Source organism: Danio aesculapii, chromosome 19, assembly GCF_903798145.1.
Source record: "Danio aesculapii chromosome 19, fDanAes4.1, whole genome shotgun sequence".
Classification (NCBI taxonomy): Eukaryota; Metazoa; Chordata; class Actinopteri; order Cypriniformes; family Danionidae; genus Danio; species Danio aesculapii.
The window spans coordinates 12,014,285-12,037,940 of record NC_079453.1 but is presented as its reverse complement, the minus strand read 5'-3'; the positions used below and the strand labels follow the sequence as shown (position 1 = coordinate 12,037,940).

Below are 23,656 nucleotides of genomic sequence, written 5' to 3'. Positions count from 1 at the left end.
AAGAAACTGTGCAAAATAGTTAGTTCTCCTTAAAGACACAGAGTAAGAATTTTCATGTATTAAGGGCTGTTTTATAGCCAGTGTGTGACCACCTTGTAGAATAACTCAAATGACCATTTTTGATGTCATTTCAAAAGTTTTCCTGTAAAACTCTACCAAAATTTTGTAGTTAGAAAGTATTGGAAGGTTTTCAACTTGGGTAGGCCAAATCCAGGTGGAAAACCTCTAAATAGGTAGTAAGTTAAAATGTCTGTAAATTACATGTATTACTGTTAGAGTGTTTCTGAGTTATCCTTGTAGCCAGGGTCTCAAATTAACACTCGCCAAGCATCAAACGTGCACCTGTAGATTGATTGTTTTGTTCTGAAATAGGGATTAAAAAAGTTGCAATTGTGCTTTTTGTTCTCGGTGTAGTTCGCATTCACACAGCAAAGTTTCTAAATGGACCAAAATTGTTAAAACAATTAATTCATTTTCTTTTCAGCTTAGTCCCTTTATTAATCTGGGGTCGTCACAGCGGAATGAACCGCCAATTTATCCAGCATATGTTTTACGCAGAGGATGCCCTTCCAGCCGCAACCCATCTCTGGGAAACATCCATACACCCTCATTCACACTCATACACTACAGACAATTTAGCCAAATTCACCTGTACCACATGTCTTTGGACTGTGGGGGAAACCAAAGCACCCGGATGAAACCCACGCAGGGAGAACATGCAAAATCCACAAAGAAACGCCAACTGACCCAGCCGAGGCTCGAACCAGCGCCCTTCTTGCTGTGAGGCGACAGCACTACCCACTGCGCCACTGCGTCGCCCTAAAACAATTCACATGCGAGTAAACTCTTCTCCCATTAGTCAGAGTTTGGTTTATTTTTCAGGATTCCGCTCAGCTGTTAAATGTCATTATTTTAATTTATGATGATGAGAAATAAGACATAAGCAAAAAATTTTGTGCACTTTAATTTGTAATGGTGTCATCCACAGACATCGTCACCAAATAAAAATCTGTGATAAAACTTACTCTCATACATAGCCTCATTTCGAGTGTCAATGGTTGTAAAATATATATCTATTCCATATCAGAAGTCCATAGTTCAGTTAGACAGCATGCTATCGCAGTTTCTTCGACAGGAAATACACCTTACCAGTAGGAATGACATGCCGTCCTACTCATGATTCTCTCTTCATATAGCCATGCCTATTACATAACCATAATACACTGTGAAATTGTCTGGTTTGTTAGTTCGTTGGATCATATTACCTTGTCCCTACAACCGAACCACTCCAGAGTTCGTTTCAACCGAGCCGTGACCACCTCATTCAGCCGATCTTGGACCGATTGTTTTGGTGTGGATTCGAGTGCAATTGTGGGATTTGTGTATGCCCAGACAAACTAAGCTAAGGGGACAAACTTGCCATGTTCTAAAACAAACATCTAGGTGTCTTACTCTAAGTATTGGCAAGCATTTATACCCAGCAGACACACAATGTCATATGACGTTAATATTAGGTTAGATATAGGTTGCCAGAACCTATACAAGAACAATGTTATTTTGACGACCAATAACGACGTGAAATTACTTTGATATTTTGTTAATTTTAGGTTGTGTTGGAAAGTGACCAAAATCCAATGTAGAGCCAACATCGTCGAATGCTGACATTTATTCGTCAGGTATGGTAACCAAAATCCAGTGTCTCATAGACATCATATTGGTAACGTCCACACAACATCAAGCTGTAACATCATTAGACGTTAATATTTTGTTGTCTTAAGGTTGCATTGGAAAGTAACCAAAATGCAACAACTGTCCAACGTTGTACATTGACGTTGGCCTGATGTTGGGTTCTGCCGTCAACCCAATTTTCATTTCCAAACAAAATGCAATGTCCTATGACGTTGGGGTACAACGTCAGTCTAGCGTAATGTTAACGTACTGTGCCTGTTAGGTAGTTAGCGGTTGGCGTGGGTACACTTTTTGTGAATTACAATGTAATGAGAATTACAATGAGGTTTTTTTTTTGGCGCTTCGCTCGTTCAGTTTTGGTATCTGGGTCGATGTGCCCTGCTGACCATTCAGCTTTGATTAACCCCTCCCTACCTGTGCCTTTATTTTGCTTTTTGCATTACACAAGTGAAAAAACACAAGACACAAGTTTTTGAATCGTCTGTACCCGATTATTTCAAAGGAAGGTAAAGTTGCACGACAGCAAGAACCGATCTTAATAAAACACATAGGCTGGTTTTTATACTTCAGGACAGGGTTTTCATGAGCATTGCGAGGAGTTTGAAAGAATTGACATCTGTTTTCAGTGAGTAACCGCACAGAGAGAAACCTGCTTCTCAAACAGTGTGAGAGGGCTGAATTCAGTTCACTTTCACAGTGTATTGCTGTCAGTAACACTTACGAGTTAAAATGCTCGTCTTGGTTTTTATTTTCGTAAACATTGTTTTGTCTGAAATGGAAGTGAACAGTTTGAGGGGGATTCTGTTTATGTTTTCTTCAAAGTTCAGCAATGATGAACTAAAAAAACATTGTAAATATTATTAGTTACTGTAGTAGTAGTACAAACTGCCTGCGAAAAAAAATTGGTACTTTTTTTTAATGCTACCAGCCATTGGCAGGTTTGACAAAAAATAGTTTTAGGAGACATTAATTATTTAACTTGAATTATTTCATTTATTTTAACATCGCTTTCTGAAACCTGTTGAATCCTGAATGAACAGACATTCTCAATTTGGATGCCCTAGTTCTTTCAGTGCCTCTCATGGTTCTGCACATTAAGGCTTACCATGTCCCAAATTGTCTTCTTTCAGGAAAGTGGCTCCGTCTACCTGCAGTTTTCATGCTCCACTGGCCTGCAGCTGGAAGTCATTTTTGAGGTTCTGGAGGAGTTTGATTGGACTGCGTTTTCAGTGGTCTTCACGCGCCACCATGGCTATGAGGATTTCCTGGCCATGGTAGAGGGCATGATAGATGGATCCTTCATCGGCTGGGAAAGAAAGAGCGTGGTGATGCTCAACCTGACCGATGACCCGGGAGGAGCTCGTACCCGCAGGCTGCTGAAGGAGAATGAAGCTCAGGTCAGCAATGGGAATATAAATACAGTCTAACATGCATACATTATTTATATACTGTATTTACAGTATAAATACAGCTTGCTCCTCCACATTTAAATACCTCAGTGTCGTTTGTGCTAGCAGTCTGCAGTGCATTATTTATATATTGATTCCAAAACAACATCTAAGATAAGTATCTTTTACTTTCATCCATGTGCTATCGATCTGTTTATTGTTAAAGTGAACATTCATATGTTTCAATGCAAGATCAATGTATACAGCTTTCTTGAGTTTAAACATAAGCAGAAATGTTTCCAAGCCATGTTCAGAAGCAATAGATTAAGTTTAGCTTTATAGATGAATGTCATACTTTACTGCTTAAAGATGACTCGTTCAGCAGGATCAAAGATGATGCTTCATTAGCCATGTTAAATGTGTTTGGCTAAGTCCTGCTGTATGCTGCATTAGTTAAATATAACGCATCGTATGTCGATTACTTGGAATTGTAAAATATTTGCTGCTTGTGTATGTATACAAGTGCCGCAGGCGTGGTCTTGGATCCTGTTTTTAAATCACGGAAACTTAAAACACTTCATTATTCCTTGCACAGTTAAGAGCAGGACATTGTTTGAGGTTGTGCCGGGTTGCCTTGTTTGTGTGTTCATACAGTTCTTTGAAACCATTGAAACCAAGTTTATAATGAGCATGTAGGAGGTTGCTGAGTTATTTGTTTTTTCTAAAACCTAAAACATGATATTGTTTTATAATAAGGACACATAGTTTGTGGTATTAGTGCTAAGGTAGCCCAGGTACACATAGTCATAAGCCACTAGTGTTATGTCGTTTGGCAAAGTTGCACAGGCACACATAATCTATTCATTAATTTTCTTTTCGGCTTGGTCCCTTCATTAATCTGGGGTCGCCACAGCAGAATGAACCGCCAACTTATCCAGCATATGTTTTACACAGCGGATACCCTTCCAGCTGCAACCCATCACTGGGAAACATCCACACACACTTATTTACACACATACACTACCGACAATTTAGCCTATCCAATTCACTAATACCACATGCTTTTGGAGTTGTGGGGGAAACTGGAGCACCTGGAGGAAATCCACGCAAACACGGGGAGAACTCCACAAAGAAATGGCAACTGACCCAGCCGGGGTTTGAACCAGCGACCTTCTTGCTGTGAGGCTACCCACTGCGCCACTGTGCTGCCTACACATAATCTAATCTCTAAATTTAAGATGGTTGCAAAGTAGCCAAGGCACACATAATCTAGTACACCTGTTTTAAGCCAGACTTCTAGGTAGCCAAGGCACACATAGTTTGGTACATTAGTGTTAAGTAGGGCTGGGCCGATAAACGATATTATATTGAATCACGATAAAATTTATGTCAATAACAATGCTAAGTTCTGGACTTTTTTATTTTATATTGATCTAAGAGCCAATCAGACAGTAGAAATGTGCAACAATGAGAATCTAAAAGTGTGTTGATGTTAGAGATGTATTGAATTTTCAGCCACTGTTTAATGCCATTTAATGGACCCTCTAATTTTTGTGGCGTCAATAATTGTTGTGGTACTCTTTTAAATCAGGAAGCATTAAGAGCTTATATGAACGAAATACATATCGTTATCGTTCAATATGGAAAATAATTATCGAGAGTGCATTTTAGCCATATCACCTAGCCCGCACAACACAAATTAGCCAACACAAGTTAACAAGTTAGCCTGCACACACAAGTAGTAAAGATTAATTTCCATCGTTATGTGGTGCTAAAAAACAATTATGTCTTGACGATAGATCTACTTGCTTTGGGGGGTGTTTATTTTATTCATCCATTTAGAATCATCTTACACGGATATACAATATGCATGTTTGCTAATGCTAATACACTGGGTTCCATTTATGTTATGTTTGCAGCAGCAACTGCATGTCTGTGAATTTACTGAGAGTAGCAAGTCTTTGTACTTGCTCTTCGCCTTAAGCCTAGCTCACACTACATGACTTTAAACATCGGCAGATCGCTGTGCCGTTCACACTAGATGACTTAATTTTGTGTCTTTTAATCGCTGTGGTGTTCACACTACTCGACACCACGTAAATGATCCATAATAGGGGGGGTCACACACTACATGATCTGACAACAACTCGTTCTCCAACAGCTCAAGCTACCAAACCACAGCCAATCAAATTTTGAGGGAGGAGCCGTCAGAAAAAGCTGAACACTATTGATTGCATGTGTGCTGATGACATCACTGACAGCGTTTCAACTTTTTAAGTGAGCATTTAAAAACATCGCCATTCAGCTGATACATCAGCGGTTCAATCTGCAAGGTTCAAGTGGATAGATGTGGCTTTAACACTAGAACTACAGAGGCAATCAGAGAGTTTTTAATTTTTGTAATTTAATACCTCTTTGAAATAAACCTAACATATCTATAATACCCTGACGTTTCCTAAATATCAGTGTATTTTTTTCTAACATTGTTATTTTTTTTAAATTACAAAACAGTAAAGAACTGAGCATTTCTACGTTTAATTACCATATTAGTCAAAATGACTGCATGCATGTCTGCTACTTTTCGCTGTGACTTTAAATATGCATGCATCTTTTGCCTAGCAACTTCCTGCTAACATAAACATAACTTTCTGATAGCAAAAACATAAATTTACTTCAGATATATCTTTCAAAACAGCATAATCTGTGTAGTGAAATAGCTCCTGTTTGAAAGTGAAAATGAAAGCGAGGCCCAGAGCTTTGCGTCTTTTAGTATCTTAACTACATATTTATAGGCTGTATTACCAAAAATATAGTATTTTTATTGACAGATATTCAAAGCTTAATTTTAATATCTCAATAGAAGCTCTGAATGTAAATATGACGTAACAATATGGCTTTTTATATGAGAACGGTCAAAAAGACCAGTATGGTAATTCTAATAGTTACAGAATTCTAGTTTCACTGTTAATATAGCCTACTCTCGTGTCCGTGTTAATGCAGAATGAAGCGAGTGCATCGATGCCCATTCTGGCCAATCACAAACATTTCTGTTGAGCTCCTGAGCACACAGACATTCAGCTCATGCTGATATGCTCTTTCGTTGGCTGCAACTCATCACTACTTCCGACCGCACGTGGGGTCGAGACGGCGACTGCTCTGGAATATTCAGAATGCTAGATATTGGACTTCCGTCTGCGAGGTGTCGGCGATGCTTCAGCGAGCCTCTTTGTTGCGTTGTTCAGTATTTTTACACATAAAAACTGCCCAGCGCCGAGCACAACCAGATTTTTCCCTGATCACAACCCGATTGGTCGGCGAGCTCGTTTACTTTCAAATCGGGCTTAAAATCCTGTAGTGTGAACTAGGCTTTAAAGCAGCAGCAGCGTAGCATATTTGTGCCGCCAAGACCAAAAGCATTAACATTACTATATACATATTCATTACCATACTAAATCTCTCTGAGTGTTGTTTTGTACAATTATCAGTAGAGCAATTTTAGTGATGTTTCAGAATGTCTTAATATTTGATAGATTTCTCTTTACTTTAACTGCAAGCAGCACTTGCGCAGCTGTCTCAACATGTTTGTGTTAAAGCTGATGGTGATGTTCTCCAGCATGATCTGAAAATGATCAAAGAGCATATTGAGCTTCAGTGCACGCAAGATCATCTTGACTGTCTGTACAAAGGAGACACATGATCAGGGTTACAAATTTAAATGTTTATGTTAAGTGTTCTAAAAGGAGCATAATGCTTTTTATTTGATCATTTATTTGATCATACTTTCTATTCAATTTGAACTTAATTAACTTTAAATTTTATTTTAATTAAATTTTACATATCAAAATTAATTTTAAATGCTAAAGGTTTACTTAGAGTATTTCAGATTGTTATTATTTATTTATTAAAATCATTAATTATTTATGTGTATTTGATCTTTTTATTTAAAATCTGGGTAAAATTCCTATATTTTAAGTTGATTATGTTTACTTTCAGTTATTTTATTTAATAATGATTAATTTACAGTTACTTATTTAACAGTTGTTCAACTTAAATTAAATTCAGTGTAGTAGTAATAATAATAATAGAGGAGAGATTAGTTTATCGCAATAGTGATAGAATCAATTTTAAAATTGATTTATATTTAATCATTTTATTTTTCCTTAGATGTGGAGGGTAGACATTACCACTTTTATCCCACCAGAGGGCAACATGTGTTTATTTACTGTATTGTTACCCCATTTTTTCAGATTTAATATAAGTCTTTTGTGTCTCCAGAATGTGTCTGTAAATGTTCAGCTCAAAACACCCATCAGATTTTTTATTATACCTTTTATAAGATTCTATTTTATTCATTTTTGCACCAGGAGGCTGTTTTGTTGTACTGCACCTTTAAGGCTAGTCCGCCTACTGTTTCTACGTGCCTTTCAGTGTGCCTTAATCTCCTCCCTCGGCTGCGTCAGACAAAAAACAGACATAAAGGAAGCAGATCTCACGTATCGTTTGTGAGAACTTTACCAATTGGTATTTGATGCATTTGTTGTGTTGAGTCAACTTAACGATGAGTCGCACACAATGTCGTTACAAAGTTCCATGCACACACACAGATACACACACACACACACACACACACACACACACACACACACACACACACCACACACACACACACAGACAGACAGAACGCTTGTTTAGCTTTGCACTCTTTTTGCACGCATATGTGATAGGATACAGTTTAATCTCCACTGCTGTATGAATATCTGTTATGTTAATGTACAAAATAAACCTGATTTAACATCCACAAACCGAGATTGAAGCGTCTTCCTTTATAATTTTTCTGTCACGCGGCTGTGGTGATGAAGTAAAGCTGAAGTAAATCTCTGTAATTCATTACACACGTGCACTGTTTTAAAACATGTTAAACTTGTAAAACTCACTCTTGATCACATTTGATGATGATTGATGATCGTAGCGAACTGAACAGACTTTTTATTCGCGGTTGCTTTGCGCTCGTCCTCTCTTGTTGATATGATTATACACGAGACTACTGGGACATGTTAATACGCAGCTGTCAATCAATTTGGTGGGCGGGGGGACCGCACTCCTTTCGTAAAAATTTTGGTCGGTCTGAAAACCACTCCTATTGGTCCACCGTTTTTATGTTGTTAAATTGAAAAAAAAGCACTGGCTGTGTTTATATCACCCCAAATGACGGTCTATACACTATACCTGCACATATGTCTGTCCAAACAGCTTGAAAAGTATATTTTTCACCATAGGTGCCCTTAAACATTAGATGACGTATCCTTTAAAAAAAGACACGAGAAATCGAAACCCTGGCCACCTCCGGCATGTTGTTATTGTTCCTGACTTATTTCTGTCTTCTCTAAATTCTCTGCTCTCTGTATACTGCACACGGTGGAATTTCGCTCAGATGCATCCACCAGCTGAGATAGAGCATGCATTTTAAAATATGTTGCATGCACAAGACAATAGCTGTGATTCCATCCACCCATTTTTATGCACATTTTGGAATATTGCATAAAGAAAACCTGGATACAAACACCATGATGTACATAAATTTGGAAAATGCACATAAAAAATTATGCGCTCAACTGAGTAGGATAAAGTTTTTATGCGATAAGAAAAAATGCACATAAACTACGATTGAAATGCATTTACTGAATAAATTCCAGCATGCGCATCAAAAAATGTGATTTTGCTTCAACAGATCATGTGATAATAAAAATGGCGGAGAGTGACAGGTATGTTTGGGTGTACATTGAGGTCTGAACATTTTTAAATGTTATATATGAAAACAAAGTGATGACCAGCCTTGATGGAAAACATAAGTGGAACACGCAAATCGTCCAAGAAGTGTGAGCGGAGATAATTCTATAAGTATATGACTATGATTGGATACAGTATAAAACGTCTGTGTGTTCTAAGATGCAAGTAAGTTATTATATACAGAATATACGGCCTTCTAATGTAGCAGCTGCTTTTTTTTAATATTTGCGGCCGGTCTATCAGGAAGTGATGATTTTGTTCTCTTGGACTTGTTGGATGGAAACGGTGCTTTATTCGCAAATGTTTTATGAGACATTCAAATTTAGAACAGTGCATTACGCTCAGCTTCCATAGGAATAAATTGAACACAATGTGCCAGTTCTTATAACAGATGCAGTAGATATTCTGTGTATGATGCAACAGATGCATATATATGCTCTGATTTTTTGTATTATTTTAGGCTATTTGATGCATCAGGCTTTTAATGGCCCATCAGACTTATAGGGAGAATACAGGACATAAAGCAGCTCAGTTTTACTTTTATAAAGATTTAGTGAATGAATGAAAAGTAGTTATATTTCCATAATAGTGTATAAGACTAGTACTGATTACTAGAATGCATGAAATATAAGTTATTACTCTAAATCTACCAATAATCTGTCTTTAGATGCCCTTACAATATTTAGCTTAATAATGAAAGCTCTGTAATTTTATGTTTGGAAAACTACATCAACCACATAAATACATACATCATATTTGATTTTTAATCAATTTAGCATGATTCTTCTAATGTCATTGTTGAAGGAATTTTAACAAATATTTTGTTACCTGAAAGATTAATGGTTCTGTGTTTAAAATATATTGAGTATCTCTGCATATATGCTCCTGAAATGTTCAGGAAAATGTTATGCATTGTATTTAATAGCCACTCATCATACAGTATCTTTAAAGGTACGTTGAAGTATTTCCCATTGACTAATTTTTATTGTGCAAACCAAAATCATAATCAGTTAACACAGAAATGTCAACTGATCCAGCCGAGGCTCGAACCAGTGACCTTCTTGCTGTGATGTGAATGTGCTACCCACTGCGATGAATTTAATTGAATGCTAACATTTATTAATATTACATTCATTTTTTGGGTAATTCCAAAGGCTTCATCAACACATCCTTCTTTTATCTGTTCATTTCTTCCAATCTCCACATAGATCAATCTCTTTTGTGAGCAGCACTGAAGGCTCTTTCTCTCAGTTGCGATTTGTCCGGTTCATTCTCTTCCGCTGTTTCTTTTCATTCAATGAAGCTAGCATTCCCACTCCTCCAGCTCTTATTTCATTTTCTTTTCTTGTCTTTTTTTTCCATTTTAATACAAAGTGGCTTCACTGGCAGTGCAATTAACAGTTGTATTACCAAATCAGTCTTGGTTAATTACAGAAATATGAATATGACAATGAAAAGAGAAAAGCCAGCTTTAATGCCCCCATGCAATTATTCTATAGCTCTCCAAAATCAGCAACATAAGGTGAAGCTCCTCATGCATACTGAAAGTCACTTCCTCCATTTTCCCTGCTTGATTTATCCATTAACCTTCTCTGTCATTGCGCATGTATCTGTTCCTTTTGTTAAAAATGTTCGACAGAGGTCCTTAGAAGACAGAAATATCCATGCCAAATAAAGTTGTAGTAATATTAATATTTAAGGCTTTACTTTGTCCACATTTACTGGCAGATTTCTTTGAGTACTTATAACTCATCTATAACTACCAGTAATTTTACAGACTCATTTTGAAAATTTAAACCTTTAAAGTGCACTTCTCTTTAAACTCAAGCTCTATTTTCATTTCAATTCATATAATACATGTTAAGCTATTTTTCAAAACGATTACAAATGGTTAAATCAATTATTAGAAACAACATTAAATTTAAATATTCGAATACAATCCTTTGGCTATATGTTATTGGAAACCGACCAATGTGTTTTTTGGGGGGGGTCGATGCCGATACAGATTTCAGGGAGATAAAAACACAACAATATGTATAAATCACCTGATATTTTCTATATGCATGTTATAGTACAGTACCATTCAAAAGGAAATTTTCATAATCATGTCCAAACTTTTTGGGTACCCTTTCCAAAGGGTACCTAGCACAACAAAAGTGTACCAAAAGGCGGAGCTAGATGCGCAGCTGAACACTATTGGTTTACAGAGAAATGTCACTAGCTTGTGCACAAGTCAGGAGAATGAAAACAAAGGAAGCGTCATTTTTAAAAACACAACTGAGACATCACACTGTAATAATATATACATATAATAAAAAGCCATGGTCGACCTGAGCTCAAACAAACCCTGTCGTTGTCTTGATGAACAGCTACAAAGCCATTGTTGTTTACGAGGCCGTCTTAAGCATGAGTGGTTTAACTTTCTCCAGAGAGTTCACGTGCGCATTTATGTTTGAAATAATTAACTTCTTGAGCTGATCATAATAATGTGTGCATGATTATTGAAGTGCTTTTGACATCCAATCCTTCTAGAAACGGACAAGCGCAAAAGTGACGTGCGAAAAAACAAAGGAGAAGCCAAAAAACAAAAACAAAGGAGCAAATGACTCTTTCAGTAATCTAAAACATGAGCAAACTCCCATTAACTGTTATCGCCTTTTAGACTATTATCAACTCGGAATGGCGAAATTACTTTTTAACAAGATGTTAAAGTGCTGGTGAAGAATAAAGATGAGTGGTTAGTACTGACTGTATATGTTTTATCGTGTACAGTGCATCCAGAAAGTATTCATAGCGCTTCACTTTTTCCACATTTTTTTTGTTAGAGCCTTATTCCAAAATGGATTAAATTAATTTATTTCCTCAAAATTCTACACACAATACCCCACAATGACAATGTGAAAAATATTTTTTGAAATTGTTACAAATGTATTAAAAATAAAAAACCTGAAAAATCACATGTACATAAGTATTCACAGCCTTTGCCGTGAAGCTCTAAATTGAGCTCAGGTACATTCTGTTTCCACTGATCACTCTTGAGATGTTTCAGCAGCTTAATTGGAGTTCACCTGGGGTAAATTCAGTTGATTGGACAGGATTTGAAAAGGCATACACCTGTCTATATAAGGTCCCAGGGTTGATGTGTGCATGTCAAATGCTCTTTAGAGTGAATGCCAGGCATTACATTTGGAGAAAACCAGGCACCGTTCATCACCAGGCTAATACCATCCCTACAGTGAAGTATGGTGGTGGCAGACTCATGCTGTGGGGATGTTTTTCAGCAGTAGGAACTGGAAGACTAGCCAGGATAGAGGGAAAGATAAATGCAGCAATTATTCAAAAAATATTCAAAAAGACTTGAGCCTGTAATTTAAATTAATTTAATCCATTTTGGAATAAGGCTGTAACATTACAAAAATTTTTGGAAATAGTGAAGCGCTATGAAAACTTTCCAGATGCACTGTATGACCGCAAATAAGGCCTAAATGTAAGTTTCTGTTGAACACCATGCCCACCAAAAGGGTACCATTGGTACCTTTTGGCAGTGGAGACACATGCCTGATAAAGGTGACCCGTACCGCATGAACCATACCGTACTGTACCACTCAGTGAAAATGAGGCCTAAGACATCACTGCCTGAACAAGAGATCTTACAAAATGAAAAAGCTGGCTGGTTGCCTGTACAATGGAGCACACTCTGCTTAATTAACAAAGTAATTACACAATTTCAAGCATTATATCTATTATTCCTATCAGCAGCAGATAAAAATGGCGTAAAATCAACAAAACGATATACTGGTTTGTGTACATATACAGAGCCTAACCATAATATAAGTTTGCCCATTTCATCAGCTGATATGAGCATGTTGCCGATGTATATAACACAATTTCAATCCAATTTCTGTTCTGTTTGATCTCTTTAACATTCATGATGAGATCAAAAATAAATCCATTTGAATTGAGCATTTTTTTTTTTATCATTCCCACTCCTCTAGCTCCTATTTCAATTTCTCCCCCCCCCCCCCCCCCCAATTGTATTAGCAGAACAGTATTGGTTAATTACAGACACATGAAAATGTCAATGAAAAGAGAAAAGCCATTTCTAATGCCCTAAGGCAATTATTCTATAGCACTCCAAAATCAGCAACATAAAGCAAAACTCCTGATGCATACTGTAAATCTCCAAACTCCCAGCTTGATTTCTCCATTAACCTTCTCCCTCATTGCGCATGTATCCTCCCTCTCTCTTTTTCTCATACTTTGGCCTTTACGTGAAGGCTCCCAAAGAGAAAGAGGTCATGTGCCCAACGAAAGGGAAGATGCATCCGTAATGTTACAGAGCAGCGTGACATTAAATGACAGTTTCCATCTGACCCGAAGGTGGCCGACTCAATTCCCCACAGCACTGGCCACGGCAGCCGAACATCCTCTGTGTTCAACAACTTGACTGATTAATTCTCCACAGTGTCCAAAGCACCCAGACTTTCAGACCCTAATCAGTGACTGATACAGGAGCACATTCAAAGCGGCTGTCATGGCTCCCGCATAGAAAAGAATGGGGAAAAAATTGGGGTCAGCTTGATGCTATGTGATAGGAACTTTTTTCTCGCAGTGATTAAACGTCAGTTTTTTGTTAAGGCCCGGCAGACACATGATACATCAAAGTGCAGATGTTATCAGCGAGCTTTGTTATAAATGTAAGAGCTCTGTCTCTGGGCCTTCGCTTTGAGACTTACGCTTACTTATGTTTTATTTTAATAAGCTTTAGCAAAAAACTAACTTGTAAACTGTTCTATCATCAAAACTGCTATAAGGCAATAAGGATCTATTCCCTCTTTATAAATATATGTGTTTAATCCACAGAGACTCAGCATAGAAGGGTTTGTATCAAGCAGTTAAATTGAAGTTTTTACTTTTAAATTCACCACACAAATAAATTTGAAAAAGAACTTAAGTCATGACAAGTTAACTTTTAACCATATCCAAACCTTTTTATCCCTTGTGAAATCTTTTTTCACTTTGAAAAAGTGCCCACTTTTATTGATTTTGTTATCAACGTTAGCCGTGATTGTACCTGCAAACCCTCCCATTTTTCCTGGGATTCTCCTGAATTTTATTGTGGCCGATCAGACACATAATTATTCTGCTTTCATTCAACAAATAATACACCTCAACTTCTCTTACTAATGAAAAGACTGGACGGTCAGTTGTAATCCGATTCCAAAGTATTTACGACACAAAGGAATGCTCAGAACTGGACACACAGAGAACTTCTATAAGCTCCTTGATTAAGAATGATGCTTTTATTGTAAACTTTTATTCTCTTTATATGTAATCAGGTGTTTTGCAACAAGTCTCTTGCTCATGTATTAATATTATGGTTTTAATCCTTCTGCAATCATTGTTAACTCTACCACAGCTAAGCAAGATCATAGATAGTTCATGTTTGATGTCCCTGCAAAGCTAATTTGGTGTACTGAATGATTGTTTACATTTTATGTTAACACGTGTTAGATTTTATGTTAACACAGGTGTTAGTTTCTGTTAGATTAGTTAGTAATAAATTAATAAAGTTTCATTTTGTATAAAGAAAGGTGCCTGTTCATGTTTATGAATCTAATGTCTTAAACTTCAATCTTGCTTTCCTGCTTAAACAAAAATGAGTTTTTATTTTTGATAGCAATAGCCGTAATTGAAGTCAACAGTCTGTTTGAACAATTGATGGACGATTCGTTTGTTCTGATTGAAAGAGTTGATTCTTTTGAAGCCATCTTCAAATAAATCTTTAATTCCCTTTGAGCTAATTCGCAACATTATGTAACATACACTCCAGAGGTGAAATTCCATTGTTACCCCTAAACGGGTCTGGGTTTGTTCTATGTGAGATTTTGACCCCTGATGTCAGCGAGTCTGCCAGTGAAAATCACTCAGTGATATCTTATCTACCAAGATGCTGGCCAGATCTAGAGCTGTCCCATCTTCAAAGACATTCCAAAAAAAAAAAAAACCCTCCATCCTGGGACCCACACACACACAAACCCAAAGACACATACTATTGAAATGGAAAATCTCAAAATTCAGCCCAAAGTACATGTAATGTGTTTGTAACCTATCTATTCTCTTCCTTAGTTTCTCTTTTAATTCTTAAACCGTTATATGCCCTTTTCAAGACATTATACAATCTAAAAATGCATTAATTATGTTTAATGTATTTCTAAAATAGTCATATTTGGTGTCATTCTTCTCCATACAGAATTCTACAGCTCATGATCTAGGACATAGGATGATAACTTGTATACTTGTTGTAGTTTTAAACCATGAGTTAAAGTTTTGTCTGTCTGTTTTGGGACGGTACAGACAAGCGAGGAGGAACAAAGGAAGTTTCCCACGCTACTTTTCTTCTCACACTATTGGTCATTTAGGAGAGAACGGGAATTACCTGACCAATACCTTTAAATACCTGTTACCCCCCACATCATTCTGTACCCAAGTTTCTTATTTTCCAGCAAATTAAACTCAGTCTTAAGTTTGTATTCACATTACATTTTCACCAAATTTACCTGAAGTGCAAATTTGTTTTACCAAATTTTTTTTTCTAATTTAATTACCTCCTAAAAACATTCCATTAAAGACAAGATTAAAACAAGTTGAAGTAATGGAACAATCTTTACTTCCAGTAGTGTGCTACATCATAGAAAGACCCCAAAAAAGCTGAAAATGAAACCCACAGTGAGTGAAAAAAAAAAAACATGTGGGGGTGTAGTCCAATAGCTAGGGCCTAGACTTGCCCCTGCTGGAAGGTCTATTGATTCCCTACTTCTACTTTCACTACAGTTGTTATTCTGCAGGAATTTTTGGAGAAGTGGAGGTCACCAGTCAACAACCCTCTAGAGTAGTTTTATCTCCCTGTCAGGAGCCTATGGCTACATGTCGACAAGTAGGAAAAGCAACCCATCTCCAGCAAGAAAAACAACACCCCTGCACATCAGAGTCATTTGAAGATGTCTGACATCTCTGACCTTTTCCTGAAAAGTGTGAGGAAAATGCCCTTGTCCACCATTTCCCGGTTTGAGATTGATAAAAATGCACTCAATCGTGCTAAGGATATTGAAGAATGTGAGCTAGCACATGAATATCAAGCTGACCAGATCATTCTGTTCCAATCTTTGAAATCATAGAAGTATTATAAGCAGCCAGAAAGAGATTGATGACTGTAATACGTTTTTTTCCCCCACTTGTCTCTTAAAATCTACTTGAAATTTGTGTTTCAGCCTCAGGATAGTTAGAAAGAGCAAAAAAGTTTTCAATAAACCCCAACTTTCTTTTTAATTCATTAATATTTCATATTTCAGGGTTAATTAGCATATTAAGTCCATTTTCATTGAAAATAGACTTTTATTTGCAATAATTTACTGCAAGGATCATTGTGTGCAATAAAACTAGGTAATGAAAATCCTGTCACAATTTTTGCACTTTAATGTTGGTCCAAACTTGAAAGACTTTTAATAATCTTCAAAGCTCAAATGAAAATTTATTCATTCATTCATTTTCTTTTCGACTTAGTCCCTATATAAATCAGGGGTCACCACACCAGAATGAACCATCTTCTTATCCAACATATGTTTTACGCAGATCAAACAAAAAAAATCCTTATGAATTAATTGGTTTAATACTAAGCTTCTGAAGAGACATGGTTACATTTTACATATATAATTAATAATTTTAAATGGCGAACAGATTAATTTAGGCATTTATTCACATATAAACAGTTACAAGTTAGGATTAGCTATGGATCCATCCAAAGATGCGAATTAAATTTATGCGCAAAACTGGATTATCACACAAAAGAAATGCAAATAAAGCAACGTTTCGTCGAACAAAATCGTCACTTTTTGATTGACTGGTGCCAAATATCAAAAGTAAAAACAGAATTTGCTGTGGTAGAAGAAGCTGCGTGAATATTTTTTAATTTAATAAATGACTTGCACCTCAGAAGATGATGCCGTCATGCAATGAATGCGTGGTGGCATTTGATGGCGTGAGACGTGGCGCACAGACGCTCTTGACAGTTCTGGTAATTAATACTATATTAACACTAATACTGAAACTGTTAAGGCATTTTAGAATTTCTTATAACAACATCACATGACTTTTGAATGCGCATACTGGAATTTGTTCAGTAAAAGTGTTTCCATCGTAGTTTATTTGCAGTTTTTTTTACCAAATAAAAAGTTTATCCTACTCAGTTATGCGCATTTTTAAAATTATGCACATCTTGGCGTTTCCATTAGGATACCGAAAACCAGTACTTTATCGGATCGGTGCTACATTATAAAAGACAAAAGTCGATAAGCTCTGACATTAACGGTTCTGCTATCGGTACTGTATAATTATTGCTTAATAAACATTACTTACAGTAGCATAATTTAACTGACCAACCTTTTCTAATTTACAAAATTTAATATTCATCTGCACAGGTGGCAATCTCACATGAGAAATGCTCGTGTTCCCGGCTAGCGCATCAAGTATAGAAGCCTTCACAGTTCTCGGCTGTGCACTCAATGGAGGCTCGCGCTAAGCGCACACACTTAGCTCGCGACTCCCAAAACACTGTTAACTCATTTCTGTGAATGCGTTAGTGAAAAATCATAAACATTATCTCATTAAACTGCATTTTGCAACTCAAAGAGGGTATTTTCAACTGCAAGGAGCACAATAAACCAAGAAAGTTCCCGACTTCTGCCAAAAAAGGCAAACATGTAGATTCTTCTCTACATTCTTTTACAGGAAATTTTTTTTTAATTTGTTTTACAGTAATTGGTTTAGTTTTATTTTATATTAAAAACATAATAATAAAATAAAGTGTTTTTAATTCTGTTTAATTTGTTTTTTGATTTTGCATTTAAAAAGACTACAAAAAGTACTGATAAGAGAACTGTTAAAGGACTGAACTGATAAGTGGTATCCATAAAAGAAGTAATACCTTTAAAATCTTAACGATACCCATCCCTAGTTTCTATCAACCATTTTTTATTTGCATATCCAAAATGTGCATAAAAATAGGTGCTTACAACTGAACCATAGTGTCACCCCATAATACACTTATTAAATATAATGTATTGATCAATATTTTAACAAACAACAATATAAAGATACTAAGCTAATCTGTATAAAAAACAATTGACATGTCTAAATTCATACAACGGGTCACATCAGATTTCAAAAAAATGTGTCAGTGGCAAGGATGCTCTTGGTGGAGTATATGAGAGAGAATACTGTCAAAAAATCAAACATATATTCAGGTAGGAACTATCTTTATAAATAATGCACATTTGAAGTTTAAACAACTACATTCTCGTCTAAAAAAATACTTAAAGGGTTAGTTAACCCAGAAATGAAAATGAAATGAAAATTACTCACCCTCATGACATTCCAAGCACATTCCAAGACCTGGTCATCTTCACAACACAAATGAACACATTTTAGATTAAACATACGAGCTCCCACATAGTCTCTGCACTGTTTCTATCTATGGAGAAAGTTCAAAGTCCACAAAATAGACCAAAAACATTGTACAGCCTGTTGAAAACACCATGACCTGATAGAGGAGAGAAGACAAAGGCAAACAAAATAGTTTTTGACACAAAAGTGTTCTATGAGCTTTGATGAAACACTGAAGTCACATTGAATGTTTTGACAATATTTTTGTTGTCTTTTATGAACTTTTTAATGTCCTTCAGCTGTTAGGAGTCTCAGGGGATTGGAACTAATTGAGGTAACAAAGTACATTTTGGGGTGAACTAAACCTTAAAAATGCATTGTGAAAAACAACAGCAGTATTAGCCAAATGCTAGTGTGTTTAGACCTCCGCCATGGCACTTGTTGTGAATAATGCTGCAGGTGGAGCGATACAAAGGTGAAGTGGTTAGAGGAGTGCTATCTCTTGAATATTGCATGGCTGGAAAAGACTCTCAGTCAGTCAGATTGGAGAACCAGAAAGAACTGTTTTGTAAATGTGAACAAAAGCCAAAGTTTAATATGTTTATCATATAAAACAGTTGTGTCTACTCAGAAGACTTGGACTGAAGTGCTTGACTCAACTTGATTTTTATTCTCTTAACAATCTTTGTACAGATATTTTGAAACAGAATTTTGGGTGATGACTTTCAATGGAGGAAGTTAGGCCTTTTAGATTTGATTAAAATGTCTTAATTTGTTTTCTGAAGATCTGAAGAACCTAGGTTTGGACAGCATAAGTGTAAGTAAATGATGATGTAGTGATTTTCAATCAGAAAGTTAACTTTCATTTTAATTCTGCCTCTCTTACAGGTGCGACTCCTCTATTGCTCACAAGAAGAGGCTGAGCAAATTTTTAAGGCTGCGTGGGCATCAGGACAGGCTACTCCTTCACATATGTGGTTTGCAGTGGGCCCTGGTCTTTCAGGACTTGGTCTTGAAGGTTTGCCCAAGGCTCTGTTTGCTGTGCGACCCCAAGGATGGAGGGACGAGCCACGACGGCGAATCGCAAAGGGTGTGTCAGTACTGACGCACGGTGCTATGGCTTTACGCCGTGAGTACGGTGGGGCTCGTGGGACAAGTTTCGCAGGGAATTGTATGATGGATGGAAATCAAACTCAGAGGGTGCCAGACAGAATCAGGTAAGAAGATTTATTTATCTGTGTACAGTTTATTTGGTGTACATCCATACAGGGTCAGAAATTAGCTTTTCTATTATAGGGCAATATTAGCCTCCTAGAATTATTTTAACCTCATCATTATTTATTGTATTTCTGTTGTTTTTTTTTAATTTCAAATACGTAAGTTTAACCAAGTTCTTTGAAACATCAGAATGCAATGAACTGTTATCAGTTACAATAAACTAGGCATTTATCAGCTAGAAAATTACCAGCCATAAGAGAAATACTGTCAAAAAATATGGGCTAAAAAGGGTATGGCGTGTCACACTGCCCAGCAGGATTCAGCATATGGATTTCATCTCCCTCCATCCATAGTCACTGCATGGTGTAAAGCGGCATTCACAATGGACATGGAAAACATTTCACTTTGAAACCTATTCATTTCAATGGCTTGTGTGAAAATGGTTTGTTGTGTGCACGCCATGGATATTCCGCTCATGTACACATACTTATCTAAGCATGAACTGCCCATGCTTACCGGAAAAGAAAAGTCAGCTCAAATAACATGCCGACAGGACATTTCTATGTTGTACAAGGGCTCCTGCTGCTTGCAATAGCGCTAATGTGCTGTCATGGCACAGCTGATAAACTGACACCTCTCAAATTATTCTCTCTCGATAAGCATTTTCTGTCTATAAAATCTGTATAATTTAAGTTGTTGAGTACATTTTAAGTCTCACAAAACTTTGTATTATATAATAAAATAATAAATACCAATTACAAGACATTATCAGTTTTGGTTTCAGCCCAGAATTTTCATTTCATTGTATACCTATAAAAAGCTGTTTAAAAGTAAATGTAAATTTACTCATTACAGTGTAGGGCTTGTAATATTATTTCAAGAGTTTTCAATAGATATTGCTTGATGCTATTAGCAGGTTTGGCATGCTGTCCTGAAAGAGAACCCTGAGCTCGGAGATAAATGAGGGGGTCTGAGATCAGGTAGGTCTCGAGAGCTCCCCCTTGGTAAAGGCAGGAAAAGGAGGAGATGGGGTGGAAGGGGGGATTTTTCCAAAACAAAGTTAAGGTAGTAGGGCGAAATCTGTCTATTTATTGTAAGCTTGAATCAATCTGATTGGGTTATTGCTGATTATAGACGAGAGGCCAGCTGCAATCAATCATATCACATGCTCCTCTAGAAATTAGTATGTAAAATTTCACTAAAAGTCATTATTGTTATTGTACAGTATGGCAATAATAATTATTAATATCGGTTAACATAAAATGGAAAAATTACGAGAAGAAAACTTGAAAAAAGTTCAGTTTCTTTGCATTTACAATTTATGGTTATCTGTTTGAGTAACATGGAATTTTTGTTTTTGGAATTGGAATGGGTTATTTACATTGTATCTAGACTTTGTTTATGATCAGAGATATTGCAAGAACGTGTCATTTATTCAGTGGGCACTTTTGCAGAAAAAAACGAATCTCAAAACTCCTCTGTTTGACTCAGCTGATAGCACAGACTAAACGATTGGCCAATGCATTCTTAAGCTCCACAGAAACATGTTTGACTGGTTATAAGGGTTCTCATCCCTACAAAAAAATTCAGTAAAAAGATATCTGATGCAACACACTCAGATCTGAAAGCAATGCAATGAATTGACATTTTTCATTCATTTTCACTTTAGAAATATTAAAGGGCTGGCTCAGTGGTTAGCACTGTCGCCTCACAGCAAGGTCGCTGGTTCTAGTCTCGACGGGGCCATTTAACATTTCTGTGTGGAGTTTTCATGTTCTCCCTATGTTGGCGTGGGTTTCCTCTCGGTGCTCCGGTTTCCCCCACTGTCCATTGAGTGAGTTGTATAAACTAAATTGGTCGTAGTATATGAGTGTGTGAATGAGTGTGTATGGGTGTTTCCCAGTACTGGGTTGCGGTTAGAAGGGCATCCGCTGCGTAAAACATATGCCAGAATAGTTGGTGGTTCATTCCACTGTGGCGACCTCTGAAATAGAGACTAAGCCGAAGGAAAATGAAGGAATATCATTACAGTTATATTAACTTTGTGCATCTTGAATACCTATGTTTATTTCCGACCCTGCACCCTCATCTTAGCTTAATATAAATATATATTAGCAAGTTTGTAGATTGTATTTTAATCTTATTTTCATGTCTTATGCTCATCTGCATGTATTTGATTGCTGATCAAGTAAATTATTAATTATTATTTAAACTTTAAAAATGATATACAGTGCATCCAGAAAGTATTTATAGGGCTTCACTTTTTCCACATTTTTTATGTTACAGCCTTATTCCAAAATGCATTCAATTAATTTATTTCCTCAAAATTCTACACATAATTCTATCTCATAATGACAATGTGAAAAAAAGTTTTTTTTAAAAATTGTTGCAAATTTATTAAAAGTAAAAAACCTGAAGAATCACATGTACATAAGTATTCACAGCCTTTGCTCAATACTTTTTTGATGCACCTTTGACAGCAATTACAGCCTCAAGTCTTTTTGAATATGATGCCACAAGCTTGGCACACCTGTCTTTGGGAATTTTTGCCCATTTCTCTTTGCAGTACCTCTCAAGCTCTATCAGGTTAGATGGAAAGTGACAGTGTACAGCCATTTTCAGATCTCCAGATGTTCAATAGGTTTCTGGGCTCTGGCTGAGCCACTCAAGGACATCCTCGAGTTGTTGTGAAGCCACTCCATTGATATTTTGGCGGTGTATTTTGGGTCATTGTCCTGCTGGAAGATGAACCGTCGCCCCAGTCTGAGGTCAAGAGCACTCTGAAGCAGGTTTTCATTCAGCATGTCTCTGTACATTGCTGCACTCATCTTTCCCTCTATCCTGACTAGTCTTCCAGTTCCTGCAGCTGAAAAACATCCCCACAGCATGATGCTGCCACCTCCATGCTTCACTGCAGGGATGGTATTAGCCTGGTGATGAGCGGTGCCTGGTTTTCTCCAAACTGGCATTCACTCCAAAGAGTTCAATTTTAGTCTCATCAGACCAGAGTGTGGCTTCCTTCTGGCCAATCTTCCATACAGGCCTGATTGGCGGATTGCTGCACTGATGGTTGTCCTTCTGTAAGGTTCTCCTCTCCCCACAGAAGAACGCTGGAGCTCAGACAGAGTGACTATCGGGTTATTGATCACCTCCCTGACTAAGGCCCTTCTCCCCCAATCACTCAGCTTAGATGGCTGGCCAGCTCTAGGAAGAGTCCTGGTGGTTCCAAACATCTTCCACTTATGGATGATAGAGGCCACTGTGCTCATTGGAACTTTCAGAGCGGCAGAAATTTTTCTGTAACCTTCCCTAGCCGTGTGCCTCGAGACAATCCTTGGAGGTCTACAGAAAATTCCTTTGTCTTCATGCTTGGTTTGTGCTTTGACATGTCAACCCTGGGACCCTTATATATAGGCATACAGCCTTTTCAAATCATGTCCAATCAACTGAATTTACCAGAGTTGAACTCCAATTAAGCTGCTGAAACATCTCAAGAATGATCAGAGGAAACAGAATGTTCCTGAGCTCAGTTTAGAGCTTTAAGACAAAGGCTGTGAATACTTATGTACATGTGATTTTTCAGGTTTTTAATTTTTAATAAATTTGCAACAGTTTCAAAAAATCTTTTTTCACATTGTCATGATGGGGTATTGTGTGTAGAATTTTGAGGAAATAAATTAATTTAATCCATTTTGGAATAAGGCTGTAACATAAAAAAAGTGGAAAAATTGAAGCGCTATGAATACTTTCTGGATGCACTGTATCTATGCACTGTATGGAAAGACAGCATAACATCTGTAGATAAGTGCAGAATTTAAGTCAATTTCTCATTGTAATGTGAATTTAAATGAAAATCCATCTACAAAACATGCATGTTAATGTCTTGAATAATGAAAAAGTCTTGCATTTATTTTTGTTAGCACGGCCTGTAAAGGATTGTGCAGGGAGAGAAATTTCCAGCTGCATCTGAAAATGACCCAAATGCAGACCGTTCCATTCAAAAGTGCTAAACCATTAATTTGATAAATATTTATTACATTTTTGTTGTAATATATCTCCCCACAGACTCCTAACACAAACTAAACTCAGCTCGTGCATCACTGGTATTAATTATTCATGAACACTACATTGAC

The 23,656-nt window shown here is 36.8% G+C and overlaps 1 protein-coding gene across 1 annotated transcript in view; it reads left to right on the top strand.

Annotated features, from left to right (window-relative positions):
* Positions 1-23,656, top strand: part of LOC130247054 (glutamate receptor ionotropic, NMDA 2D-like) — a 121,636-nt gene that overhangs the window by 67,703 nt on the left and 30,277 nt on the right. Inside the window, exons 3-4 of the mRNA XM_056480234.1 lie at positions 2,820-3,086; positions 19,194-19,522. Of these exons, the coding sequence (XP_056336209.1) occupies positions 2,820-3,086; positions 19,194-19,522 (596 nt within the window). The remainder of the gene's footprint in view (positions 1-2,819; positions 3,087-19,193; positions 19,523-23,656) is intronic.